Source organism: Lithobates pipiens, unplaced genomic scaffold (genome assembly GCF_037356315.1).
Source record: "Lithobates pipiens isolate NorthernLeopardFrog02 unplaced genomic scaffold, aLitPip1_a1.2 Scaffold_17, whole genome shotgun sequence".
In the NCBI taxonomy this organism is placed as follows: Eukaryota; Metazoa; Chordata; class Amphibia; order Anura; family Ranidae; genus Lithobates; species Lithobates pipiens.
Window position 1 is genome coordinate 17552897 of NW_027507755.1, and position 25656 is coordinate 17578552.

Sequence of the window (25656 nt, forward strand, 5' to 3'; positions counted from 1 at the left end):
GTTGAACGGTCGTACTGCGCCTGCACGTAACCCAATGGCCATCTTTATGGGTCCCCATAGCGAGGACAGTGTGAATTCCCTGCTTGACCTCCAGTAAAAAGCAGCCAGCGGTGCCCTTTCACACAATGTAACTTGAGTCCAGGACAAACACACCATCCCCAGACCAAATCCTTAGGAATCCCTAAATTACAGTCTGTAGAGTTTATCTGATACCAGTGTGAAAATCTCTAGAGAGAAATTCCCTTTAGCAGCAGAGGAAGCCTCATTAACCCTTCAGGTCATAGTAGAGGCCAGAGCTAAGGGGGAGGCTTCCTCACTTTTTTTTTTGCTGGAGGACAGGTCAGCTTGGCGCTGGAGGAGTTAATGAAAGAACATTGTAGCTTGTAGAGAAGAAGGAAACATGAGATCCTTTTGGCTGATGTGAGCCTCAATGGATACCGTACCCTGGGAGCAGCAAGTCTCAGCCTCCATCCATCCCTCCCCTGCCTCCTCCTCTCTCTGTACAAGTCAGGAGCAGCGCACAGCCGGCTAGATCAGCCAGACAACCTGCAGGGGAGAGCAGCTATAGAGCTCTGCGATCAGGAGGCTGAGCTCACCATTGTTTTGGATTATTACAGGAAACTTCTACAAACTTTTCTTGGTTACTTGTGGCTCACAATCCAGGATCTCGGTTGAGGAGCAGCCCCACCAGACAAGAACTTTTTAAGGCTCCTGAAGGCTTTTATCGGGTTCTGCAGCATCTCAGGATCTGGGTTGAAGAGAAGTCCCACCAGTCAAGAACTTTCCAAGGTTCCTGACGGATTTTGTTGGGTTCTGCAGCATCTCAGGACCAGGGCTGAAGAGCAGTCCTACCAGTCAAGAACGTTCCAAGGTTCCTGAAGGGTTTTGTCGGGTTCTGCAGCATCGCAGGCTCTGGGCTGAGGAGCAGTCCCACCATCCAAGAACTTTCCAAGGTTCCTGAAGGGTTTTGTTGGGTTCTGCATCATCCCGGGATCTTTCTATTGAAGAGGACTTCACCAAAGTCTTTTATTTTTAGGGGGGGATTTGGTGGTGTTCGGAGCCCCCCCCAGTTGTTGCATGGTGTCCAGGATCGGTGGGTTGGGAAGATGGGCTCTATGCTGTGGTCGCTTCTCTTCTACTTGCCTGCACTGTGCTGCCTGGAGGTCTACAGCTTCGGGGAGGAAGAGGAGAGGCGCTGCGACCCAATCAGGATCTCCATGTGCCAGAACCTGGGCTACAATGTAACTAAGATGCCCAACCTGATGGGGCATGAACTCCAGACCGATGCCGAGCTACAGCTCACCACCTTCACCCCTCTCATCCAGTATGGGTGCTCCAGCCAGCTGCAGGTGGGTATCTGGCCAGCAACAGCATCATTTATGGTGGATGGAGTGGGGTACCAAAGCTGGGGGCTCAAGGCTTGGCATAGGCTAGGTTCACATTTATGTGCTTGATGCGTCTTTGATGCGTTTTTGATGCACTTTTACGCAGGTTCACACCACAGAAACACAGCCCGGATGCGCTTCGGCATGCATTTTTTATGCATTTTTGCTGCGTTCCGGCAAGCTTTCATTTTCAATGTGATTCCTTCTCTTTTTCTTCCAGTTTCCTGGATATTTTTTTTTTTTTTTGCTGTATTGTGTTTGTTTTTTTTTGTTTACAAATGATTATTGAAAAGAGTTCAAATAACAACATGGAGGGGTTATAGCAAATAAATATATAAATAGATATAAATATACATGGAACTTTGTAGTACTACAAATATAAATATATATATATATATATATATAATGCATTTTAGATACGTTACGGTGCATTTTTGATGCTTTCCGCGTTTCAGTACAGTTCTGCGCAGAAAAAAATGCAGCATGCGCTACTTTTTTTTTTTTTTCTTCGGCACTGGAGCACACTGAACCTGACCACACTGGTGTGAATTAGGGCCATTGGAATCCATATACTCTACCGTTCATGTGTTTTTAATGCAGAAAAAAAACGCACTGGACTGCTTCTGGTGTGAACCAGCTCTCAGGACCAGTTCACACCGCATGCATTGCAATGCTTTTTTTTCTGCATCAAAAAAGGATGGAAAGTAGGTTATATAGGTTCCAATGGCATAGTTCACACCAGTGTGGTCAGTGCTTTTCAGTTTCAGAAAAAAAAGTACAGCATGCTGCTTTTTTTTTTTTTACTGCACAGAACTGCTCCCTTTTAGATTGTAAGCTCTAATGAACAGGGCCCTCTGATTCCCCTGGTATTGAATTGTAGTGTATCCGTATCGTCTGCCCTCACACTGTAAATCACTGTGCAAACTGTTGGCACTATATAAATCATGCATAATATTAATAATATTAAAAAAAAAAAGCATTTAACCCCAGTACAGTTAACAAAAAAAAAACAGGAAAAAGAAAAAAAACGCATTTGTAAGGCATCTAGAAATGCATCAAAAATGCATGAGAAAAGTGCATGCAGAAAAGCATCCCGATCGGATACTGAGGACTTTTTTTGTGGTGTGAACCTCTGCATTTGCTTTTTTTGTAGGACGAAGAGAGGTTGTTGAACACACAGCCTTACCAAAAAATGCATTTTTATGACGTGGTTCCAAGGCTATGAAGCCAAAAACGCACCATGCTGCGTGTAAAACAGCCCCTCACCTTTTCCAAAAACGCTCTGCAGGGAACTGCTGAAAACGGGACCCATGGGAAATAAAATACAATGGACTTTGATGCCTTTCTGCAGCTCTGCAAATGCACTAAAAAAGTATAAACCTAAGGCTAGGTCTATGCGTTTTGTAGTGCGTTTTCAGATTTGCAGAAATGCACCACAGTCCCCTTAAACCCAATTTCCTATGGGTCCCTTTCATATCTATGCAGTGTACACCAGTGGGTTTTTTGAAAAGGTGCAGGGACTTGTTTTTTAAAGCAGCACGGCGTGCTTTTGGCTCCATAGATTTCAATGGAATTGAATCAAAAACACATGAAAAACAAATGTATATACCATACGTTTTTGGTGCGTTTTCCTGCATGACAACAGACACCTCCTTCTAGAAACGTTAACACATCCCCAAAAATGCTAAACGCTTTAAAAACACATTAAAAATGCATCAAAAATATGCATTAAAAAACGTATAACACACCGGTACAGGTCTCAAAAACGAAGCACATGCATAGATATGAACCCAGCCTTAAATACAAAACCCTACCAAAAAATGTATCTACATGTGTTTTCTGATAGGGTTCAGTTGAAGTCTATGAAGCCCAAAACGCACTGTGCTGCCTGTAAATAAGTCCCCACTTTTTTTTCCAAAAAACACTTCAGGAAACTGCAGTTGATGTGGTCGGGACCCATAGGAAATAAGGATAAATGGATCGTGGTGCGTTTCTGACGATCTGTAAATGCACAAAAAAATACAGATGTGAACGTAGTTACCATTATGGCTAGGATCACACCTATGCAGGCTGTGCTTGATGTGCTTTTGCATTTTGTGTGTTTTTTCATTTTTTCTGACACACGTTTTTAATGTGTTTTTAGTTTGTTTTGAGTGGTGTCTGTTGTCATGTTGGAGAAATCATCAAAAAACGTTTGCTGCGTCTCTGCTGCATTTCCATTGACGCCTATGGAACCAAAAACGCAACCTGCTGTGGGCATACAAAAAAAATCCCTGGTCCTTTCCAAAAAACCACACCGGTTGAAAATGCTCAGATGTGAACGCCGCCTGTAGGAAAATCATGTTAAATGGACTGTAGTGAGTTTCTGCAAAACTGAAAACGCACTTCAAAAATGCATAGGTGTGAACCAGGCCTTGGATAGATTTGCATTTTAAATGACAGCATCTTTTGCTGCGTGTTTCTGAGGTTTATTGTTGCTTCTTAAAGTGCATGCTAAGCCCCCCCCCCCCCATTCATATCTGAGCATTTTTGCACTTGTATGTATGCGTAAGCCTAGGCGCAACAACGACCAGCAATAGGGATCCCCTTCAGTTCACTACAGGCTATTCACGTCTCTGCGCTCAGTCCCTCGAAAAGGGACACATCTTTGATGCCATAGTCTTCCGTGGAAGCGTCTCTGCAATTTTTGCACGCATTTTTTGCGGCTAAACAGTGTGCATGAGGCCTCGTACGGCTTTGTACCACGCGCTGATGCGCTTTTTTAATATGTTTCCATGTGCTGCTGTTGTCATCAGTAGGCCCAGATGCGATTTGATGCTAATCATTCAGACCTCCATGTTATTCTATAGTGTCCGTTCACAAAGCTGCTCAGCCTTCGTTAAAAGTACTGGGGCTTCTTTTGGGCTTGATTGTGCGTTTTGGCCCCCATCCTGGATTCGCCCCTTTTTTTTTTTCTGCATTTTTTTTTTTTTTTTACAAATTTTCCAGGCTGTTTCAGACTTGAGTCTTTTTGCGTTTGCCAAAGCTAGGGACTGTGGGGAGGAGATGGTTGTTGGGTGCGAAATTGCATGAAAAAAAGCTTTTCAGGTGCTCCAATTGAAGTCTATTGGAGCCAAAATTGTGCGATCGTGCGCAAAAGAAGCTCCTGTACCTGAGCACATCGCTCAAATGTGAGTGAGCACGATAGAATAACATAGAAATCTGAGTGTTGAGTGCTGAAGCCCTTCTGGAAATACTCTTCAAGTTACTCGGGTGTGAAAGGAGGGCCGAAGACTTTATGGACATCATGCGTTTTTGCCTACTTTTGTTTAAAAATATATACAACCTTATGTGAAAAATTGTGAAAATAATCGGTTTTATTGTAAAGTTGACAAGTTTATAACACTAAGAAAACTGTAAGACGGAAACAGACACAGACTCAGGTCCGCCAGTCAGATTTTCAGATGGACCAGATAGGTCCACCCATTGCTCTCGATGGAGTGGTGGATGTCAACGGACATGTGTCTATTAACACCCGTCCACATCCGACCAAGTCCACTAAAAACAGACGGATGGGGATCTGTTCTCTGTGGATCGGATCAGATGACAGTCGGATGTAAACGAACAGGTGGTCCGATTCCATCCGACCGCCCATAGAACAGTGGTCTCCAAACTGTGACCCGCAAGTCGGATGCTGCCCTTTGCTTGCCTTTACCTGGCCCTTGGGGCTTCATTCCTACCACTGATACGAGGCACTATACCTCCCACTAATATGAGGCACTATACCTCCCACTAATATGAGGCACTATACCTCCCACTAATACGAGGCACTATAACTCCCATTAATAAGAGGCACTATACCTCCCACTGATACGAGGCACTATTCCATCCACTGATACGAGGCACTATTCCATCCACTAATACGAAGCACTATACCCCCCACTAATACGAGGCACTATACCTCCCACTAATATGAGGTACTATACCTCCCACTGATGCAAGGCACTATACCTCCCACTGATGCAAGGCACTATACCTCCCACTGATACAAGGCACTATACCTCCCACTGATGGGAGGCACTATTCCATCCACTGATACGAGGCACTGTTCCATCCATTGATACGAGGCACTATACCTCCCACTTACACAATGCACTATTCCTCCCACTGATGTGAAACACTGTACCACCCACTGATACAAGGCACTATACCTCCCACTAATACAAGGCACTATACCTCCCACTAATACGAGGCACTATACCGCCCACTGATGAGAGGCTCAATACCTCCCACTGATACGAGGCACTATACCTCCCACTGATGTGAAGCACTCCTACTCTTACTAACACCAACTATGAGGCACAAATACTTTGATACCAACTCTGGGGTATACTTCCTTTCACTCCCACTATTCAACGGTAGGGCACCATTCCTTACACTGAAATGAACAATGGGGCACTATTGCTCCCAGTAATACCAAGAATGGGGCACTATTCCTCCCGTTGACGGCAAAGGTGGGACACTATTTTACCCTTTTTTTTTTAACATTCACTGATGCCAGAACATTTTCTACTCCTACTGGCCATATTCCAGTCCCCCTAAAATCTAAAGGACAGTGAACTGGCCCTTTATTTAGAATGTTTGGAGACCTCTGCCATAGAGGACACCGGGCTGTGTCTGTGTCCACTCTGCATAGCGAAGTGGACACGAACCTGTCATCTGCTTGCTCAGCGGAGATCATTGGAGAGATCCCCTGCTGAGTAAGTGGATCCACTGGAGGACTCCACCAGTGTGAAAGGGGCATAATAGTCCCTGGAAATCATGGTCATTTGGCATCTCATGGCACCCATAAGTTCCTCTGTCTCTTGACACCTCCTTGCAGAGCTCCAAGTTGCTAAACGAGGATTTTGGTTTAGGGTTGATGTAGAATCCCCCACTGCCTCCTCTTATTTATGGGTTGTTGCGTTGGTGACTTTGGTAGTAGCAATGGTGGAGAGGTTCAGTATTTTTTTTCTTTAGTTCCAGACTTATCACCCCTTTCCTAATGGTCCCAATCCTTCCTTTCGTATCTCCGCATAGTATAGTAAATGTAAACTCCTGCAGAGTATAGTGGGACTCTTGGCTCTGGCTGCAGCAGGTGGGCAAACCCGGGAACTCAAGCTCTTATCAATCATCGCAGTCTAAGAAACGACCGGGCGTATCTAACATACTGTATACCAGAAACTGCAATATGTATTCGTTTAAGAAAGTGCGACCTATTATAAATATGTTTTCTTTAAACATTATTATTACTATAATTATTTTTTAAAATATTTTTGAATGACCATTTTCCTGGTGGAACTCCCATATGATGAGTCATTTGAGAAACTACTATTAACTTTACCATAAAATAGACATTTTTCTTGTTAATAATTAACACACCTTCTCATGTTTGCATTGACTGCTTTGCCTGCTGTTAGTCTTTGACCAGGACTAATGCTTTGAGTTATTCTGCCGAAACTTAGTTTGCAGACTTGTGACGTTGTAGGATCCAGGTGACTTTGTATGATTCAGGTGACTTTGTAGGATCCAGGGGACTTTGTATGATCCAGGTGACTTTTTAGGATCCAAGTGACTTTGTATGACCCAGGTGACTTTTTAGGATCCAGGTGACTTTGTAGGATTCAGGTGACTTTGTAGGATTCAGGTGACTTTGTATGGCTGGCCATTGTTCATTTAATAGTCACGCAGCACGTTTACTCCAGGTTGGTCATAGCATTCTGTCACTTTGTCATGGGTGGACCCCAACTCTAGCAGTTGAATGGCCCGCACAGCCGTGCATTTGCATTCCTCACAGGCCGCAGTTTTAACTGTACCTTCTACAAATGGCTGTAAGAGCTTCTTTGTCAGTAACTGTTTACACTAAATATACCATTCCAAAAGCAGAATAAATGGGTGTTAGTAGGAAACTAATAAAGTTTCAATTGAATTTGCATTACTGTTGAACAGTAATGAATAAACATTGTTTTATATCTGCCTTTCTCAACCTCTTCAACACAGAGTAACCATGGAAATAACTTTCCAGTCTCAGGGAGCCCCTGGTAAAAAATGACTATATCTGCAACTCATGATACATTAGTGCAGGGGTCTCCAAACTTTCTAAACAAAGGGTCAGTTGACTTTAGGGGGACCAGACGTTGGTGTCAGTGGGAGGAATAATGCCCAATTGTTGTCAGTGGGAGGAATAGCGCCCCATCAGTGGGAGGAATGGTACCCAATCATTGGTATCAGTGGGAGGAATAGTGCCCCACCATTGGTATTAGTGGAAGGAATAGTGCCCCATAATTGGTGCCAGTAGGAGGAATAGTGCCCTATTACTGGTGCCAGTGGGAGGAATAGTGCCCTATCATTTGTATCATTGGAAGAAATAGTGCCCCATCATTGGTGTCAGTGGGAGGAATAGTGCCCCATTATTGGTGTCAGTGGGAATCATAAGTCCCCATCACTGGAATCAGTGGGAGGAATAGCAACCAATCATTGGTATCAGTGGGAGGAATAGTGCCCCACTATTGGTATTAGTGGGAGGAACAGTGCCCCATCAATGGTGTCAGTGGGAAGCATAGTGCCCCATCATTGGTATCAGTGGGAGGAATAGTGCCCCATTATTGGTATCAATGAGAAGCATAGTGCCCCATCATTGGTATCAGTGGGAGGAATAGTACACCATCATTTGTATTAGTGGGATGAATAGTGCCCCATCATTGGTGCCAGTGGGAGGAATAGTGCCCCATCATTGCTATTAGTGGGAGAAATAGTGCCCCATCATTGGTATCAGTGGAATGAATAATGCTCTATCATTGGTGTCAGTGGGAAGCATAATGCCCCATCATTGGTATCAGTGGGAGGAATAGTGCCCCATCATTGGTGTCAATAGGAAGAATAGTGTCCCATCATTGGTATCAGTGGGAGGAATTATGCCTCATCGTTGGTGTCAGTGCTTGGAGTCGTGTCTGGTATCACTGAGAGGACCACTGACCCAAGGGCTGGATAAAGGTAGGTAAAGGGTCACATCTAGCCCTCGGGCCGCAGTTTGAAAAGCACTACATTAGTGTGATGGTCAGTGGGAAGAATGCTCTTTACACTCGTGGTGTCATAATTTCTCCCTCACAGATAGTTAAAAAGATCAATAGGGTCAGTGGGAACTTATCTGAGAGGCAGAAATCGCTCCTTGCTCAGGAAACCTTAGCAACCTCTGGAGAAACACTAGGGATCCATGGAACCCTGTTTTATATGGTAATAGAATAGCCAGTAATTCATATTTGAAAAGGCAAGTATCCCAAAGAGGGATATTTCAGTGACAGGTGGGAGTTTGGTGGGACTGTGGCTTCTTTAATCTGTTGCATCTCCAGAGGCAAGATCTCCTTAAAAAGGTTCTTGGATTTCTTATGGTGAGAGTTAGGGCCGGTTCACACAGCGATGCGCGGCGAGGCGTCTCCGACTTGCCTCGCCGCGACCTGCACGGACCTCAGCGGCGACTTGCAGAGGACTTCTGTATAGAAGTCAATGCAAGTCGCCCCCGAAGTCGCCCCAAAGTAGTACAGGAACCTTTTTTCTGAGTCGGAGCGACTCGAGTCGCTCCTCTCAGAACGGTTCCATTGTACAGAATGGGGGCGACTTGCGGGAGCGAGGCGAGGTGAGCCGTGTCGCCTCGCCTCGCGTCGCAGTGTGAACCGGCCCTTAAGATGACATGAAAGAGGTAACAGCATACGGGGGATAAAAAAAGTGATAAAGGACAATATACTATGTGAACAATCCTCAAAAAATGTTGTCAACTCAATACTGACATATATAGTATACCCCCGGGGCTCAAAATGTCCATCAAATCATTTTGATCCCATCAGTCTTGGAGTTTTAGTTGTCTTTGGCCCAGTTTCTGTTGTCCTACTCTCCATAAAATAAATCTAAATTCCAGAAGGGAAATTGAGACCCTTTACTAACTGTTGCTGCAAAACTGAGAACTTGAGATCTGAAATCTAACCACCAAGGGACCTAAGAGGTTTAGCGTCTAATCGTGAATTAACAAAACATCAGTTTGGGATTGGACTGTCCTTGGAGTAATATTGAGTTGCAAATATATAAAATGTATGCAATCAATCATTTATACTAAAGTGATGATTTAATGTGTTATACACTCATTAGAAGGTGTACTGTATAGTAAGTGCAGAAAAATTTCCAAAGCAGTGTGCACTTGAAAAGTCTAGGCCATCAGCCTATAGTTAGTAAGTAGAGGACTCTGGTTAAAAATAGTTAGAAGTTTTAAGTGTGTGTCTTGTCTATAGCTGTAATGTTTAGACATATGTAGTCTAAAGTTCTAATAGACTAGCTAGTAACATGTGTTCCTATTAAAGTGCATCTGTACTTAAATAGCAAACAAATGCTGAGAAGGGCACAGGGAGGGGAACAGATTCTTTACTTAGTCCTTCCAAGAGTGAATGTTAAAGCTAATCATACACGTGCCACTTTGATAGAGAGAGGTAAAACTTTTTATTACAGTTTTTGTTGCATTCAAAGACATACAATTCTAGTTTTGACCAATCACAAGAGGTTAGGATTGAACTTGCCAACTTCTTGTGGTTGAAGGTGCCCTAAATTTTTTTTTTACCACATTTAAAGACATTGCCGTAATTTTTATCCCACTTTTAATAAACAGTTTTGAAGCTATCAATTTAATGCCCAGTTACGACTTCACAATTGACCAAACTTTAGCCATTGATTGAACTCAACTGACCAATTTTCAATATGATTACTTGTGATCGTACCTGCGGTTCTCTGTGGATGGAAGGTGGTTGAAAATGCTAAAGTTAACCACTTTGATAGAGGGAGATCAAACTTTTGATTACAGTTTTTGTTGAATGCAAAGCATTCAAAGACATACAATTCTAGTTTTGACCAATCACAAGAGGTCGGGTGGATTTATTTTATTTATTACAGGTACTTATATAGTGCCATGAATTTACACAGCGCTATATATATATATATATATATATATATATATATATATATATATATATATATATTGTACATTCAATTTACCAACTTCTTGTGGTTGGAAATGCCCTGAGGAAAAGTCGGATTCCATTTAAGGACATTGCTATCATTTTTTCAAACTTTTAATAAACTGCATTTAAAGTTTAATAAACTGCCCGGTTACGACTATGCAATTGACTCAATTTTGGTCATTAATTGAAGTCAACATACCATTTTCTAATGTGATCATATCTGCAATTCCCCGATGATAGAAAGCTGTTGAAAAAATGTACTGAAAATTGGCACATGTTTAACCAACTTTGGGGTGTTTTTGAAGTTTTCACATTTAAGGCCTACTCTAGTAGTGTATACATGTTTACCAACAAAATTAAGATTGTGAAAGAGAAAGGTGCAAATATGATATCACCATAAGCGATTTCAAACTCTTGCCAAACCTTTTTATTAGTGACAAAATCTGGAACGGGGTCTCCAAACGTTTCAATCAAAGAACCAGTTTACTGTCCTTCAGACATTGAGGGGCCAGACTGTGGCTTGTGTGAGTAGGAAGTGCCCTGAGAGTAAACAATTCAGTATCATTGGCGTCAGTGGGGGGGGGGGGATTAGTACCCCATAATTGGTGTCTGTGGAAGGAATACTGCCTCATCATTGGAATCAGTGGGAGGAAGGGTGCCCCATCATTACTGTCAGTGGGAGAAGTAATGTCCCATCATTAGTTTCAGTGGGAGGAACAGTGCCAGATCATTAGTATCAGTGGAAGGAATACTGCGCCGTTGTTGATATCAGTGGGGGGAATAGTGCCACATCATAGGTGTCAGTGGGAAAAACAGTGCCCTGTTGTTGGCTTCAAAAGGAGGAATAGTGCGTTGTGCCAATGGCTGGAGTAGTGCCTCAAGGGCCAAGGCAAGCAAATTGCAGCATCTGGCCCTCCGGTCAAAATTTGGAGACCATTGATCTAGAACATGGGTGCTCAACCTGTGGTCCTCCAGCTGTTGCGGAACTACAAGTCCCAACATACCTTTGCCTTTGCGAGTTATGCTTTAAACTGTCAGCCTTGCAATGCCTCATGGGGACTTGTAGTCCTACAACAGCTGGAGGGCCAGAGGTTGAGCACCCATGATCTAGAATGACAGGACCCCTTTAACATAACATTTAAAAACCTCATAATGAAAAAAAAAACTGAGTCATTGGCCATTTTCCTTATCCATTTATCTTGCAGCATACGTATCTTCCCTGCACTGAAGCAATAACAAACGCACAAGGGTAAAAAAATTTCAGTGTAAGGTTAAAGTTTATATTTACTACCTGGTTACTGAATTCTTTATGCAGATATGCTCAACTGTAGTGTACGGTTGACAGGTTTCAGATAGTTATCTGTAGGAGGAAAATGTAGCAGCCAAGATTCTGAACATTTGCAAAAATACAAGTTGTCTGTTTTAAGGGACTTTCATTGTTTATTTGCACACTCTTTGCCCTTTGTTGGTGGGTGTCCCACAAGGTTCTGTTTATGGAACCCTTCGTTCTTCCATCTATATCCATGGCCACTTAACTGGCATATTTGGCTTTAATCACGATACTCAATTCTTTATTTTCTGATCTAACTCCCCTACTGTTCCTGAGTTTTCTGCAGTCTCTGATTTCAAGGTCACTTTTTATTGATAAAACTAAATATGTAACTTTTTCACCATCTTCTTTTATTCCCCTGAAATGATTACTATTGGCAACAATAAGATCTTTTCTCCGAGCTCCAATCACCCACTAACCACCTCCTGTTGTCTCCATCTTGAACACGTGTCCCACATTCACTCCTTCCTCATGCATGATACAAATATTATGCTAAAGAATGTCTGTCAAGCCTTGGCTTAATGGTTGTAACACTCTCTAAGGGCCCTTTCACATTGGCGATCGAATCAGGTCAGAAGGTCCATGCACTTTTATGGACCCATGGGTGTTACAGTCTGGAGGAAAGAAGAGAAAGGGGAGACATGATGTGGTTAAACACTTAAAGTGGGAGTAAACCCGCTGACATTTTTTTTTCAGACCTGCAAGGGAAAAGGCATAATGAGCTAGTATGCACCACGTCTGCCGGACCTTCCGCTGAGAATCCCCTGTGCACATGCGCCGCTGCAGACAGCGGCTCATTGTGAGGGGAATATCTCCTAAACCATACAGGTTTAGGAGATATTTTTTTTTACCTACAGTTAAGCCTTATTATAAGCTTACCTGTAGGTCAAAGTAAAAAAAAAACTCTATACAAGCGCTTTAAGGACCAGACCAATACTGCAGCTGCTGATTTTTAATAATCGGACACTTACTTGTCCCAGGGTCCAGTGATGCGGGGGAATGAAGCCCCCCTCATTCCCCGCTCACTGCGTTGTCTTTCTTACTGTGGGCACCTGGCTGTGGCTTCACAGCCGGGCACCCACTGTTCATGCGCGAGCGGCACAGGGCGTCGTGATACGCCGCACAGTCATCTGGGACACGTGACAGGTCCCAGATGACTGTGCGGCTCGAGGGGAAGTGATGTCACCAGCCCGGGCATTGAAGAAGGCAGACTACGAGGGACCCCCTAGCAACAGGCATTTAGAGGTGAGTAAAAACATTTTTTTTTTCCAATTATTATTTTTTTTTTAAGAACTATTTTTTATTTTTTGGTGGCAACACCACTTTAAAGAGCAACGTACCTGTACGTGCTTGTGGCCAGCCGTGCCATTCTGCCGACGTAAATGTGCAGGAGGCGGTCCTTACAGTCAGTGCTACAGTTTGAATTTAAAACGTATTTGTGTGAACGGTGAAGTTAAGTCATGGATTGTGGAAACTAACTAGTGTTGGGTGATTGTATATAGTGTATACCACATTTACCACTGACTAATGCAGAGTTGTAATGCAAGGAGATCAGCTAAAAGTAGTTGGATCTGTATGTGTGTTATAATTAATCGAAATTAATCGATTAAAAAAATCGATTAATCGAACATGAAAATTTCAATCAGTAACAGCCCAGGTTTATACGTCTCTGTTGGAGGTGGGGGGGAAGTAAATTTGCTGGTTATTTCGCCATGGCTGCCCTTACTTTTCTATCTTTATATGCTTCTATGCTATATAAATCCTGTATAATAAAAAAAATAACTCACATTTTTTTTTGTTATTAATTTTTTTTACGGCCCAAAAGATTGCACAATCCCTAGTTATAATATTTCAGCCCACACAATAACGTTTAAGCACCGTTCAGTCTTGCCAGCCACTGGTGCAACCTAGCGATGATTTTTGGCTCCGGGTTTGGGGATAGTTGGCTGCAAGGAGATCCACTTTGACACTTTGCATGCATTGTTGATATAAGGATTTCAGCTCTTTGTAAGAGTGACAAGCTGCTCCACAGGAATGTGAGGGCTGATCTATTTACTTTGCCATTTTCTGCAGCTTTTTTTTTTTTTTTTTCAGTTGTGGGAGACTGATTAGGAAGCCTGCTAATTTTAGCTTGTTAAAAAAAAAAAAAAAAAAAACAGGGCATATTGAATTCCCCATTAGTGAGATCTTGGTGATAATTGCTTAAAGACAGCGAAATGAAAAGAAAGTGAGTATTGAGACTGTGGAGGAGAGAGGGGAAGGTTTAACAAAGAGGCAGTTGAAAGATTTCCAGATGGAGTCCGTCTACTGGGTTTACCTATGGGTGGGAAGATTGCTGATAAGCTACATGATAATTCACAGCAGTTAATCAAGAAAAGCAAACAGTTTATGATACATTGGATTAACAAAACTCCAGGTCTAGGAGATAGTTTGGGAGCAAAATTGCCTGGAAGTTGAAAGGTCAGGCCTGAATATAAAATAAATCATTGTCCGCCAGGAGCTCTTACTGGTGTTTACCCCGGGCTTGATTAGGAAAGTATTTCGTTTACATTAGCTCTTGTATTACATTTCTAAACTCAGCCTTTTCAATGGATGGCGCTCCTCGCAGGTTAAAGAGAGACGCTCTTATGTTTGCCAAACAAAATGTCACTGAAAAGATGAGTACCAGGCGGGGGTTACTTGAAAAGTGAAAAAGTTTATTGAAACTTTTTTTTTGTAGTATTTGATACAGGTCAAAGCTTTGGAGATTATTTACTAAAGGCAAATAGGTTATTCCGCTTACAAGGGAAGTTGCACTTGCGCTTAGTGAATGAGGAGAAGCTCTTCTGACTTCTACCATCAAATCATGTGTAAGCAAAAAACTTATGTTTTTTTTTCTGTTATTTTCCTTGCTTATGATTGGGTATTCTTTGCAAAGTGAAATTTTGCCACATTCACTAAGCTCTGGGGAAGATTTCCTTACAAAGTGTAAGGGTTCTTTCACACTGGACGGATCCGTGATGATCCGCCCTGTGAATATCCGTTTGCTCAGTGGGGACCGCTCCGTCAATCCCCGCTGAGCAGGAAGGTGACAGGTCCATCTCTGCGCACTGCGCAGGGATGGACCTGTCAGAGCGCGCTCTCCCCTATGGGGGATTGGATGACGACGGACCGTAGAGTCCGTCGTCACCCGATCTGATCCTCAGACGGATGGAAGAAAGTTTTTATTAAAAGATAATACAGTTGCATATACAACACATTGAACAAATACTTAAAAGGAGCAGGTTGATTTACTGAGGTCAAACAAAATGTTCACGATTGAAATGTTCAGATTCTCCTCTTCTCTGGTCCCTCTTCGGCCCTCCTGGCCCATCCCTCTTGTTGAGTGCCCCCACAGCAAGCAGCTTGCTATGGGGGCACCCGAGCTGCAGCTCCGCGTGTCCATTCAGACACGGAGCTGCCATTCGGCCCCCACCCCCTCTCTCTCATGATTGGCTAACTGACTTTGTTTGACAGCCACGGGAGCCAATGGCTCTGCTGCTGTGTCTCAGCCAATCTCCAGGAGTCCATTGCTGCACAGAGATGGGACTCAGGTAAGTATTTGGGGGGGCCGATGCACACAGGAGGCTTTTTATCTTGACCACTTCAGCCCTGGAAGCATTTACCCCCTTCCTGATCAGGCCATATTTTGTTATACGGCACTGCGTCTATTTAACTGAGAATTGCATGGTTGTGCGACGCTGTACCCAAACAAAATTTACGACTTTTCTTCCCCAAAAATAGAGCTTTCTTTTGGTGGTATTTTTATTTTTTGCTCTATAAACAAAAGAAGACAATTTTGAAAAAAAAAATAAAAATAAACACAATATCTTTTTCTTTTTGCTATAATAAATATCTCAAATAAAAAAAAAAAACACAATTTTTTTCCTCAGTTTAGACCGATATGTATTCTTCCACATATTTGTGGTAAAAAAAATGCAATAAGCGTACATTGATTGGTTTGCGCAAAAGTTATAGCGTCTACAAAATGGGGGATAGATTTATGGCATTTTTATTATTATTATTATTTTACTATTAATGGTGGCGATCAGCGATTTTTATCAGGACTGCGATACTGCGGCGGACAAATCTGACACTTCTGGCACATTTATGGGGCCAGTGACATTTATGCAGCGATCAGTGCTATAAAAATGCATTGATTACTCTATAAATGGCACTGACAGGGAAAGGGTTAACACTATCTGTTAACACTACTGACCTTTCTTAGTTGAAGTTTCACTGTTACCTAAGCTGGGTACACATGGGCCAAAAATTGGCCAGAAACAGTGGGTTTGGCAGGAACTGGCTGACTTTGGACACGTGTATATCCCCTTGTCTGACAGAAGCCGGTCGTGAACGAGCATGCTGGAAAACCAGCGTCCGATCTGCGCTCGCAGCAAATGGCTGCAACCGCTGATCACTGTGTTCTGGCAGGGGGCAGTCTGAAATTGAATATATACAGTGTGTGTTATCTTTTGCATTATCCATATTTTATATTTATATATATTGACACACCTTTCTTACATCAATTTTCATTAATTTTTCATGTACCCTAATCCCATGTTTTTTTTTTTTTTTCTTTTCAGTTCTTCCTGTGTTCTGTGTACGTTCCGATGTGTACAGAGAAAATTAACATCCCCATCGGCCCCTGTGGTGGCATGTGTCTTTCCGTCAAGAGAAGATGTGAGCCTGTCCTGAAAGAATTTGGATTTTCTTGGCCAGCAAATTTGAACTGTAGCAAATTTCCACCCCAGAATGATCACAAGCACATGTGCATGGAGGGTCCTGGAGATGAGGAGGTGCCAATGCACAGCAAGACATCTGTGCAGCCTGGGGAAGAATGCACTGCCATGGGTCCAAACTCCAAACAATACACTTGGGTTTCGAGAAGCATGAGCTGTGTCTTGAAGTGCGGCTATGATGCGGGTCTCTATACGCGCTTGTCCAAGGAATTCACTGACATCTGGATGACCGTGTGGGCTAGCTTGTGCTTTTTATCCACTGCATTCACAGTGCTCACTTTTTTGATTGACTCATCTCGTTTCTCCTATCCTGAGAGACCTATCATCTTCCTCAGCATGTGTTATAATATTTATAGCATTGCCTATATTGTGAGATTGATTGTGGGCCGAGACAGAATAGCATGTGAGTTTGGCGAGGCTCCAGCACCCGTTCTCATCCAGGAAGGGCTTAAGAACACAGGATGTGCCATAATTTTCCTGCTCATGTACTTTTTTGGAATGGCTAGCTCCATCTGGTGGGTGATTTTGACACTAACCTGGTTCCTTGCAGCAGGCCTTAAGTGGGGACATGAAGCTATAGAGATGCACAGCTCCTACTTCCATATCGCTGCATGGGCCATTCCAGCCGTAAAAACAATTGTCATCTTAATCATGAGACTTGTTGATGCAGATGAGTTGACTGGTCTTTGCTATGTTGGCAACCAAAACATTGATGCCCTCACTGGTTTCGTAGTGGCCCCGCTTTTTACCTACTTGGTGATTGGTACTCTGTTTATAGCAGCCGGACTTGTGGCGTTATTTAAAATTAGGTCCAATCTTCAGAAAGACGGAACCAAAACAGACAAGCTAGAACGATTAATGGTGAAGATCGGCGTCTTCTCTGTTTTGTACACTGTGCCAGCAACCTGTGTGATCGCCTGCTACTTCTATGAGATCTCCAATTGGGCTGTTTTCCGATACACAGCCGATGAGTCCAACATTGCTGTGGAGATGCTCAAGATATTCATGTCCCTTTTGGTGGGCATCACATCGGGTATGTGGATCTGGTCTGCCAAGACGCTACATACGTGGCAGAAGTGTTCAAATAGATTAGTGAACTCGGGGAAAGTGAAAAGGAAGAAAAGGGCCGATGCTTGGGTAAAACCGGGCAAAGGGAATGAAACTGTGGTATAGCCAATGGTGGCAAAAAGTCCTGTTTTTGAGTGTGAACACTTGCCATGAGTCAAGCTAACTTGCTGTTACTGCAGGCTAAGGCCTCAAACATTGGTTCACCTTACAGACCTTATCAGGATGTGCGCTGGAAATGTACATTTGGCTTCCTTTATGCCTTGCTTTAAGAGGTAAAGGTTGACCTAGATGTAAAAGTGGATGCCCTCAGGAAAAAAGCAGAGCTTGGCTTGACCACCCATGACAGCTCTGCGTGACTTGTAACCACTGGGCCTTTTTATGGTCCTGTCTTTCATATTTGTATTTCAGTGCTGCATGGAAGCAAATTTTCCTTTTTTAGGCTACATTTCTGGCAAAGTCTTAAAACTTGTACAGGATTGGAAGGCGACTTCCAAGACAACAGGCTGAGGGACATGTCTACAGAGCAGTGCTAAAGTTCAGGGCACATGTCCCTAATGTTTTGCATCCTAGTAAGCATGGCCCAAAGTGTATTTTAATATATTTAAAGATACAACTGTATTGTACTAGTATAAGAAAAATGACAAAGAGGGAGCCATTGAACACTGGAAACTAATCAGAGTTTACCTCTGAAGTGCCTTATGAACTGAAATATTTAAATTTTTGTGTGTTTTGGCCTAACCAAGTCCCAGTTGTTGGAGTATTACAAACATTCATGTCCATATAGATTAGAGGTTAGCAAATGTTTTTTTTTTATCTTTGGTTAGTTCAAAATGCATTATAAATGAAAATATATGGAAGAAAGCCAAGGCTCCTATGGATTTTAAGAAATGAAAAATAATGCACTATTTGCTATGTGAATGTGTATAGATTTAGTATACTTTGCGTGGTGCCTTTCTGAAATATAAGGTAAAATGTTGAGAAGAACATATTAGCATACAGAAAATGACAACTCCTATATAAATTCCTTCCCAAGCCTACTGCTAAAACCACCTTTATGAAATTAAAAAACAATGGACATCTATGAGAAGTAGACAGGTGGCACATGCTAAAGCCAAATTTCAGCACTTGGGTGGCAACACAATTCACTAATTCCTTACTGCTTTATTCAATTAGGCTTCTATAGGAAACACCAAAAAATAATTGAAGGACCCCCAGCCAGAAATTTCTCAATGGTGGCCACATGTCCTGGCTGGTGGCCAGCTGCTAGCTGTAGGGCTAAACCTCCTGTCAACCCTAGCCTCTACAATGTGCAACTGAACATATGCACCATTACATTGAGTCTTCACAAAGCTGTCCCTGAATCATCCTAGGAGACCAGTTTTCTTAGGCCGCGTACACACGCGGGGACTGTTCGCCCAACTTTGTCCGCTGAACAGTGTTTCGGCGGACAGTCCGCCCGTGTGTGGGCTTTCAGCGGACAGTTTCAGCGAACAGTTTGCTGAACAAGGTTTTTCGGAATTTCCGAAAAACTGTCCGCTGAAACTTGGTTTCAGCGAACAGTCCCCTCGTGTGTAGGCTTGTTCGTCAAACTAAGTTCCGCGCATGCTCAGAAAGGATTTACACGCCGAAAGTTGTAATGTAGTGTATAGGACGTTGTATTTTCCGTCCCGTCGTACGTGCCGTTCACGTCATCGCGCACGGTTTCAGCAAACTGTTCGTTCGTCGTGTGTGGGCAAGTCCGTCCATGCTAATTTTGAGCGGACTGTTTGCTGAAACTGTTTGACGGACAAAGTTGAGCGAACAGTCCCCGCGTGTGTACGCGGCCTTACAGCAAGCACTGTGCTTTCTCAGTGTAATCCAAAACTGTGTCTTTACACTGCCGTGGAAACTAATGGGAAGTTGAGCATGAGTTTTATTGGGTTACATTGGTAAGATCTGGGCCTAAAGAGTACTTGTCACAGATGCCTATATCGGCAAATCTAATAAAAAAATAAATAGTAAAAACAGTTGAATAAAAATCTAATAATAATGTAAGTAAGCCTTTCACTGGATACTAGGTGTCTACATTCCGTAATCCCTGCTGCTCCCTAATACCCTTGCCCACACTCTGGGTTTCCAGTTGCAGCTCCTCATCTTCTGAGATTAGATGCCATCAGCCCCCTCGAGTTCTCAGAAGATCAGATGGGAAGAGTGAAAGAGGCTTACTCAAAATCACAACATTTACTGGGGAAGCAGAACATGCAGCTCAGCCATTGCTTGTCTTCGCTGCCATGTGAGTCGTAGGGCAGCAACTGGGCCAAAGACAATAGCACTGCATACGGGGGGTATCAGGAAGTTTGGAATTAAGACAACCCAAACCTTGAGTAAGGCTAAGTTATATCAAAATGACTCTTGACACTAAAAATGCAGCCTGCAAAGGAAGAGTCTCAACACTTGCCCTTTGGGTGAGGAGTCCTCCCAATGGTCTTTTCAGGAGCCACGGCCTCCAAGAGAGTCTTCAGCTTCTGACACTTCCTGGCATGTTGGATATCTGCATCCCCCACCACATTCTGTGATTTCATCTGCCAGCTATTATGTCATTACATGGTGTGGAAGTGATGTAGGGGTCTAGGAGAGGAACTACAGCACACACGGGAAGGGGGACCAGGCATCTGAACACTGAAGTGTCTCCTGGAAGCTGTAACTCTTGCAGAGAGCAAACTTAGGACCCACCACCTACCAGAAAGGTATGCATTTAGGGCCCATTCACACGTATACCTTGTGGCTCCAAAAACTGAGTTTAGCTTAACCTCTTGGCTGTTATCACCACGCAGAGGGTGTCAGTCTCCTATCATGGCTCCTTTCAGCACCATCCACTTGATACTCAAAAATATCAGCACTTGAGTCCATCCATAATCTGCAGTGCAGAGTATATTTATTAAAAATCAAGTGATCCAGTATACAGCAGAAATCGAACGCTTTTTTGGCTTACAAAGCCTTACATATAGCATAGCTATTATTTTTAATGAATAAACTCTGGGGATCATGTACAGACCCAATGCTGATTGTTTTCGGGTATGCTTTGTGGCATTATTGCACGTTACGACAACATATGACAACTCACCTGCTCTGTGCAGTGTGGTGGTCCCATTCATTGTCAATAGCGCTTCAAGGCATTGTACAGTCCAGTGCGCACCAAAGTGCGCTGCATTCTTAAAAAGGGGTCGTGTACATTTTTTCATTGCTTGTTTATTCAAAATTCATGGGCTGCCTTAATGCAATTCATGTTAAAGTGTGAATGGGACCAATGAGTCTCCTTTTTGGTTGCTTTTTATTTTTTTATTTTTTTTCTACAATCACTTTAGTAATTTATACAGACTCTAATATACAACTGTGACTGGTCCTCTTTAATGGGGCTTACTAATGCTTAAAGAAATGAAAAGTCTCGTGCTGCATGCATTGCGTCATCTAGCAGTTATAAAGTGTCCGCCATTTTTTTTAGGGTCACTTGGATATTTTGCATGCCGCCTGGCCTCTACACCAGTGACGCATTCTACGCAAAGCTTTGCAATGGTGGTAATAATGGCCTTGTCAAACAGCAGCAGAATATGAACAGTAATGCATACAACTTGCTTGATGCCGGCACAACATGGCCTCCTTCTGTCCCCTCCATTTATTAATTAGTGAGGCCATATTTTCTACAGCCCCCACTAAGCTGTGATCAAAATTGCAGCCAGACCATGCAGAAAACTCTGCGGATTTATTTTTTCTAACAAAATTGATTTTAATTGCCCCAATTTACACTAATTGCACGTTTTAAGGAATAGCTGTGTGATTGATGGCCAGTAAAGGCCGAACGACGCATAGGCATCCCATAGTATGTGATGCCAATAATAAAGGGAAGCTATTGTTTTTTTTTTTTTTTTTTTAGTGGCTATACTTTTTAAGTTATTAAAAAGTTTGACGTTCATTTTTGTATGACCTCTGTGCTTGCTGTTCCTCATTTTTACAATTGCATTTTGCATAGTATCTATCTGTACATCCGGCCGCATACAATATAGGGCCCTTTTCAGCGAGAAAATCTTCTTCTTAATATTGAACCTTATTCATTTTGCCATTAATGCATTCTGTGAGTGTACCCTGAGCTGAGCATTCAAAACTCAGGGGGTGTATTTATAAAAAAAAAAAAACTTGCAGCGCTATTCATCTGGCAAAACTGCATGCACATTTCTTTCTGTGCAAATGCTGACAAAATCAAACAAATCTATTTTCTCTTTAGGTTGGATGTTATTTCTTTTTATTCGTAGGAAGAGCATAAATCAGTAAAATATTGAATTATGGCCACTAGATGGAGCTGATGATCATATAAAATGAATACTTATTTGCTGTGTTTGTCAGCGCCATCATGTGGCGATAATGCAGTATTTTCCCGACTTACGCTATTCTTATGAATGATTTAAATCAGACCTTTAGAGAAAATAAATAGATAAACTCTGTGCCAAAATAATAAGTACACTCTAATAAAACAAAAATAATTAAAACTGTTTATTGACCACGAGTGCAATCAGGGGAGCAGCTTTAGAGAAAATAGCCTAGTAACATTACATTTTTCTGGCAGTCGCACAGAACAAATTATACATGTCTTTTTCAGGGCAAATAGCTTTGTGAGTTTTTTTTTAAATGCACCCCTCAGGTGTATTAGCAGGAAGCTAAGAAGTTTTTATTTGCATAAGAAACATAGGGGTTGATTTACTAAAACTGAAGAGTGCAGAAGCTGGTGCAGCTCTGCATAGAAACCAATCAGCTTCCAGTTTTTAATGTCAAAGTTTAATTGAACAAGCTGTGATTAGAAGCTGATTGGCTACCATGCACAGCTGCACCAGATTTAGCATTCTCCAGTTTTAGTAAATGAACCCCACAGTATGTCTCTTCGGCAAGGTGCCTGCTAATGCTGGCCATACACGATACAAAAAATCGGCCGAACCCATTTTTGAAAAATTACCATTCGGCCGTGAGAGCAAACGATAGTGCCATCATGTAATGACTGATAAATCATTTTGGCTCAAAAACGTCCCAATGATTATCAATTTTGTGGCAATAACTGTCTAAATGACTGAATTTCGGCCGATTTTTCGGATAGTATATGGCCAGCATAACACAATCTTATAAATGACGATTGTTCATTTTTTTCGTCAATCTGATCAGTCCGGATTGCATTGTGAGAGAGGAACATCAAGCACAGTCATTGGAGAGGTCCAACAAGCCCCCTGCTGAGTCAGAACTATAGCTTTCCTCGGAGCATGAGCTTTGCTGGTCTGGGAGCTAAAGGTCTGACTCAGCCAGGGGTGTGTAAGGCCTCTGCAGAGAGACCACTGCTTCCACACAGAGAGGCGGAGTGCTTCTCTACAGCATGCTGTCAGGGGACAGGCTTTTTTTGGTTGCTTTCTAAAGAAAACCAACTGTAAGACTTTGTACGTCTTTTGTTTTGATGCAGCTGGAATGTATTTAGCTGATTGAGACTTTCGGTCTTATAAGGTCATTTATCTAGGAGTTGTATTTTCTCCGTGCAACTGTATCAGTGTGAGTTTTAAAAGAGCCATCATTCTTGTGCCTTAGAAGCCTAGCGGACACTTAAACAGCGTATTATTATTTTGAGGTGGAAATGAGGCCTTCAGCGCTTTGCTTGTACTGCTGACGAAACATCTTTTGACGTGTGGACGTGACCTTCCAGGTACAAGTCATCTACTCATGTTAGACATGAATTTGTGAAACTTCTGTGGGAAATATAGACACTGCTTTTTATGGGTGTTATATTTTGTATATATGTTTATTGATATGTAAATGTCTAATTTATCACTGTACAAATTTTTATATTTAATTTTTTTATTAAAACAAATAAAAGCACATTTTCTGCTGCTTAGCCGTGTGTCTTGTTTGAAGTGGAACCCCAGACTGGAATTTGTTTTTTAAAAGGCATCTAGACCCAAACCTAAAAATGTGACATATGTAGAAGCTCTGGTTCACATCGATGAGATGTTACATGGGATTTGACATGTCAAATTGCATGCCAAATCTGAGGCTATTGCCCACAATGGAACCGTGGGAATCGGTGCAATGCCGACTTTGCTGCGCCGATTCCCAAAAGTAGTTTCTGTACTACTTTTGGCGATTTTCATGTGCGATTTAAATAGACATCTGTGCAGGAAACTGCACAGATGTCTCTGAAATCGTGGGACTCACATGCGGGAATGAAATTGTGCGAGTTCACCACGATTTCAGTCCCGCGGCAGTGCGAACCTGGGTGAAAAGTGTTTACAGGAAACCGCGGCAGCCTATACCATTTTTGTGCCAAAACTACACTTAAGCCTCGTACACACAATCGGATTTTCAGACGGGAATTGTGTGATGACAGGCTGTTGGCGGAAAATCTGTTTGTATGCTCCATCGGACAATTGTCGGATTTTTCACGGACAAATGTTGGATGGCAGGCTTTAAAAAAATTTGCGGACAAATGTCTGTTGTCGGATTTTCCGAGCGTGTGTACACAAGTCAGTCAGACAAAAATCCAAAGTACAAACACGCATGCTCGGAAGCAAGGATGAGCCAGAAGTGGTCGGTCTTGTAAACTAGCGTTCAAATGGAGAATTAACATTCGTGACGTGGCAAATTATGAAATCTCGAAAAGCAAGGCAGCGCACAATTCTCTTCTTCTTTAATGGGATAATAATGAAGCTGCTTTGCTGGTGATACGGATGGAGTTATTGCAAACTAATTTTCAAAAGCGTTTTTTTTCTAGTGATATCAAGAATAATATTATAATGCTTGTTATTTATTTTTTGGTGCAAGTTACCACAACACCATTATCCCGTAGTTTTTAAGATCAAAAATACAACTATGTTGGTGTCCCTTGTTAATTTTATATTGTGTTTTTTAAAATGTAACTGCCTACTCCCAAACTGTCATTTGAAGTAAAACACAAAGAGTATTATGCTACACAATTGTTTTTATTGTGCATTAAAAAAAGAAAACAAATAAAATTAGACATGCTATCTGCCAATAGAGCTTAACCAAAAAGTGCATTCTATGCATCAAAAAATATAGAAAATATACCAAATCAAATGATTATTCAACCTGAAAATAAAAGCCTCATGCATGTGTCCTGCTTCTTAATATAGGGGGCAACAATGCCAAGAGTTGGTGAAAGCAGGGGTCCATCACCCAGAGATAATTCCGAAAATCATCTGAATTATTCTCCTGGAGCTCCCACAGCAAAGGCATATGACATAATTGGTCACGATTAATAAAGCAAAAAATTTTTGGTCCAAGAAATCCTCCTCTTCCTTTTCCTGGCTGGACTTGGGTCAAAGCAATAACTCCAAGTCCAATAATAAATAACACGTTATCTCCTCCAATTCCGTAACATGTCTGGTTGACGAATGGCCGTTCAGAAACTAACTGAAAAGCGCAAAATGAAAAGCACGAAATGAATAGTGCAAATCAACACTCACCAAACTTCTACTAACACAAAATTAGCAGAAGGAGCCCAAAGGGTGGCGTTAAAGAGCTGAAAAAACACATAGTACGTCACTACGTTCGTGTTTGCTGGCCGACAATTCCTTGCCGTTTGTATGCAAGACAAGTTCCTAACAAACACCCTTCGGATAAAAGTCCAAGGTTTATTTTTCTGCAAAAAATCCGATCGTGTGTACGAGGCTTTACCAATCCTTTCATTAGGTACAACTGTTGAATTGCTTGGTAACCAATCACATGGCAGAAACTCAATGCATTTAGGCATCTAGACGTGGTGAAGATGACTTGCTGATGTTCAAACCGAGCATCAGAATGGGGAAGAAAGAGGAATTAAAAGAGAAGTATGGGAATACTTTTTCTTATTAATAATACTTACCTAGTAGGATGCAGCATCGGTCTGAGGCTGCCTCTAACACTGAGAACTGAGCAATCAAACACCACTGATTGCTCGGTTTGGGAACGGGAGATTCGTATCATAGATGTGCAGCTGACAAATCTGCAGCAACTGCCCGATGCTATCATGTCAATATAGACCAAAATCTCTGAGGAATGTTTCCAACACCTTGTTGAATCTATGCCACAAAGAA

The 25656-nt window shown here is 42.3% G+C and overlaps 1 protein-coding gene across 1 annotated transcript; it reads left to right on the forward strand.

Moving 5' to 3' along the window:
- The first annotated feature begins 509 nt into the window (after positions 1-509).
- FZD4 (frizzled class receptor 4) lies at positions 510-23459 on the forward strand. The gene is made up of 2 exons (XM_077485023.1): positions 510-1349; positions 16337-23459. Exons 1-2 carry the CDS (start codon positions 1107-1109, stop codon positions 17663-17665), a joined length of 1572 nt encoding a protein of 523 aa, XP_077341149.1. The 5' UTR covers positions 510-1106; the 3' UTR covers positions 17666-23459.
- Positions 23460-25656: the final 2197 nt, after the last annotated feature.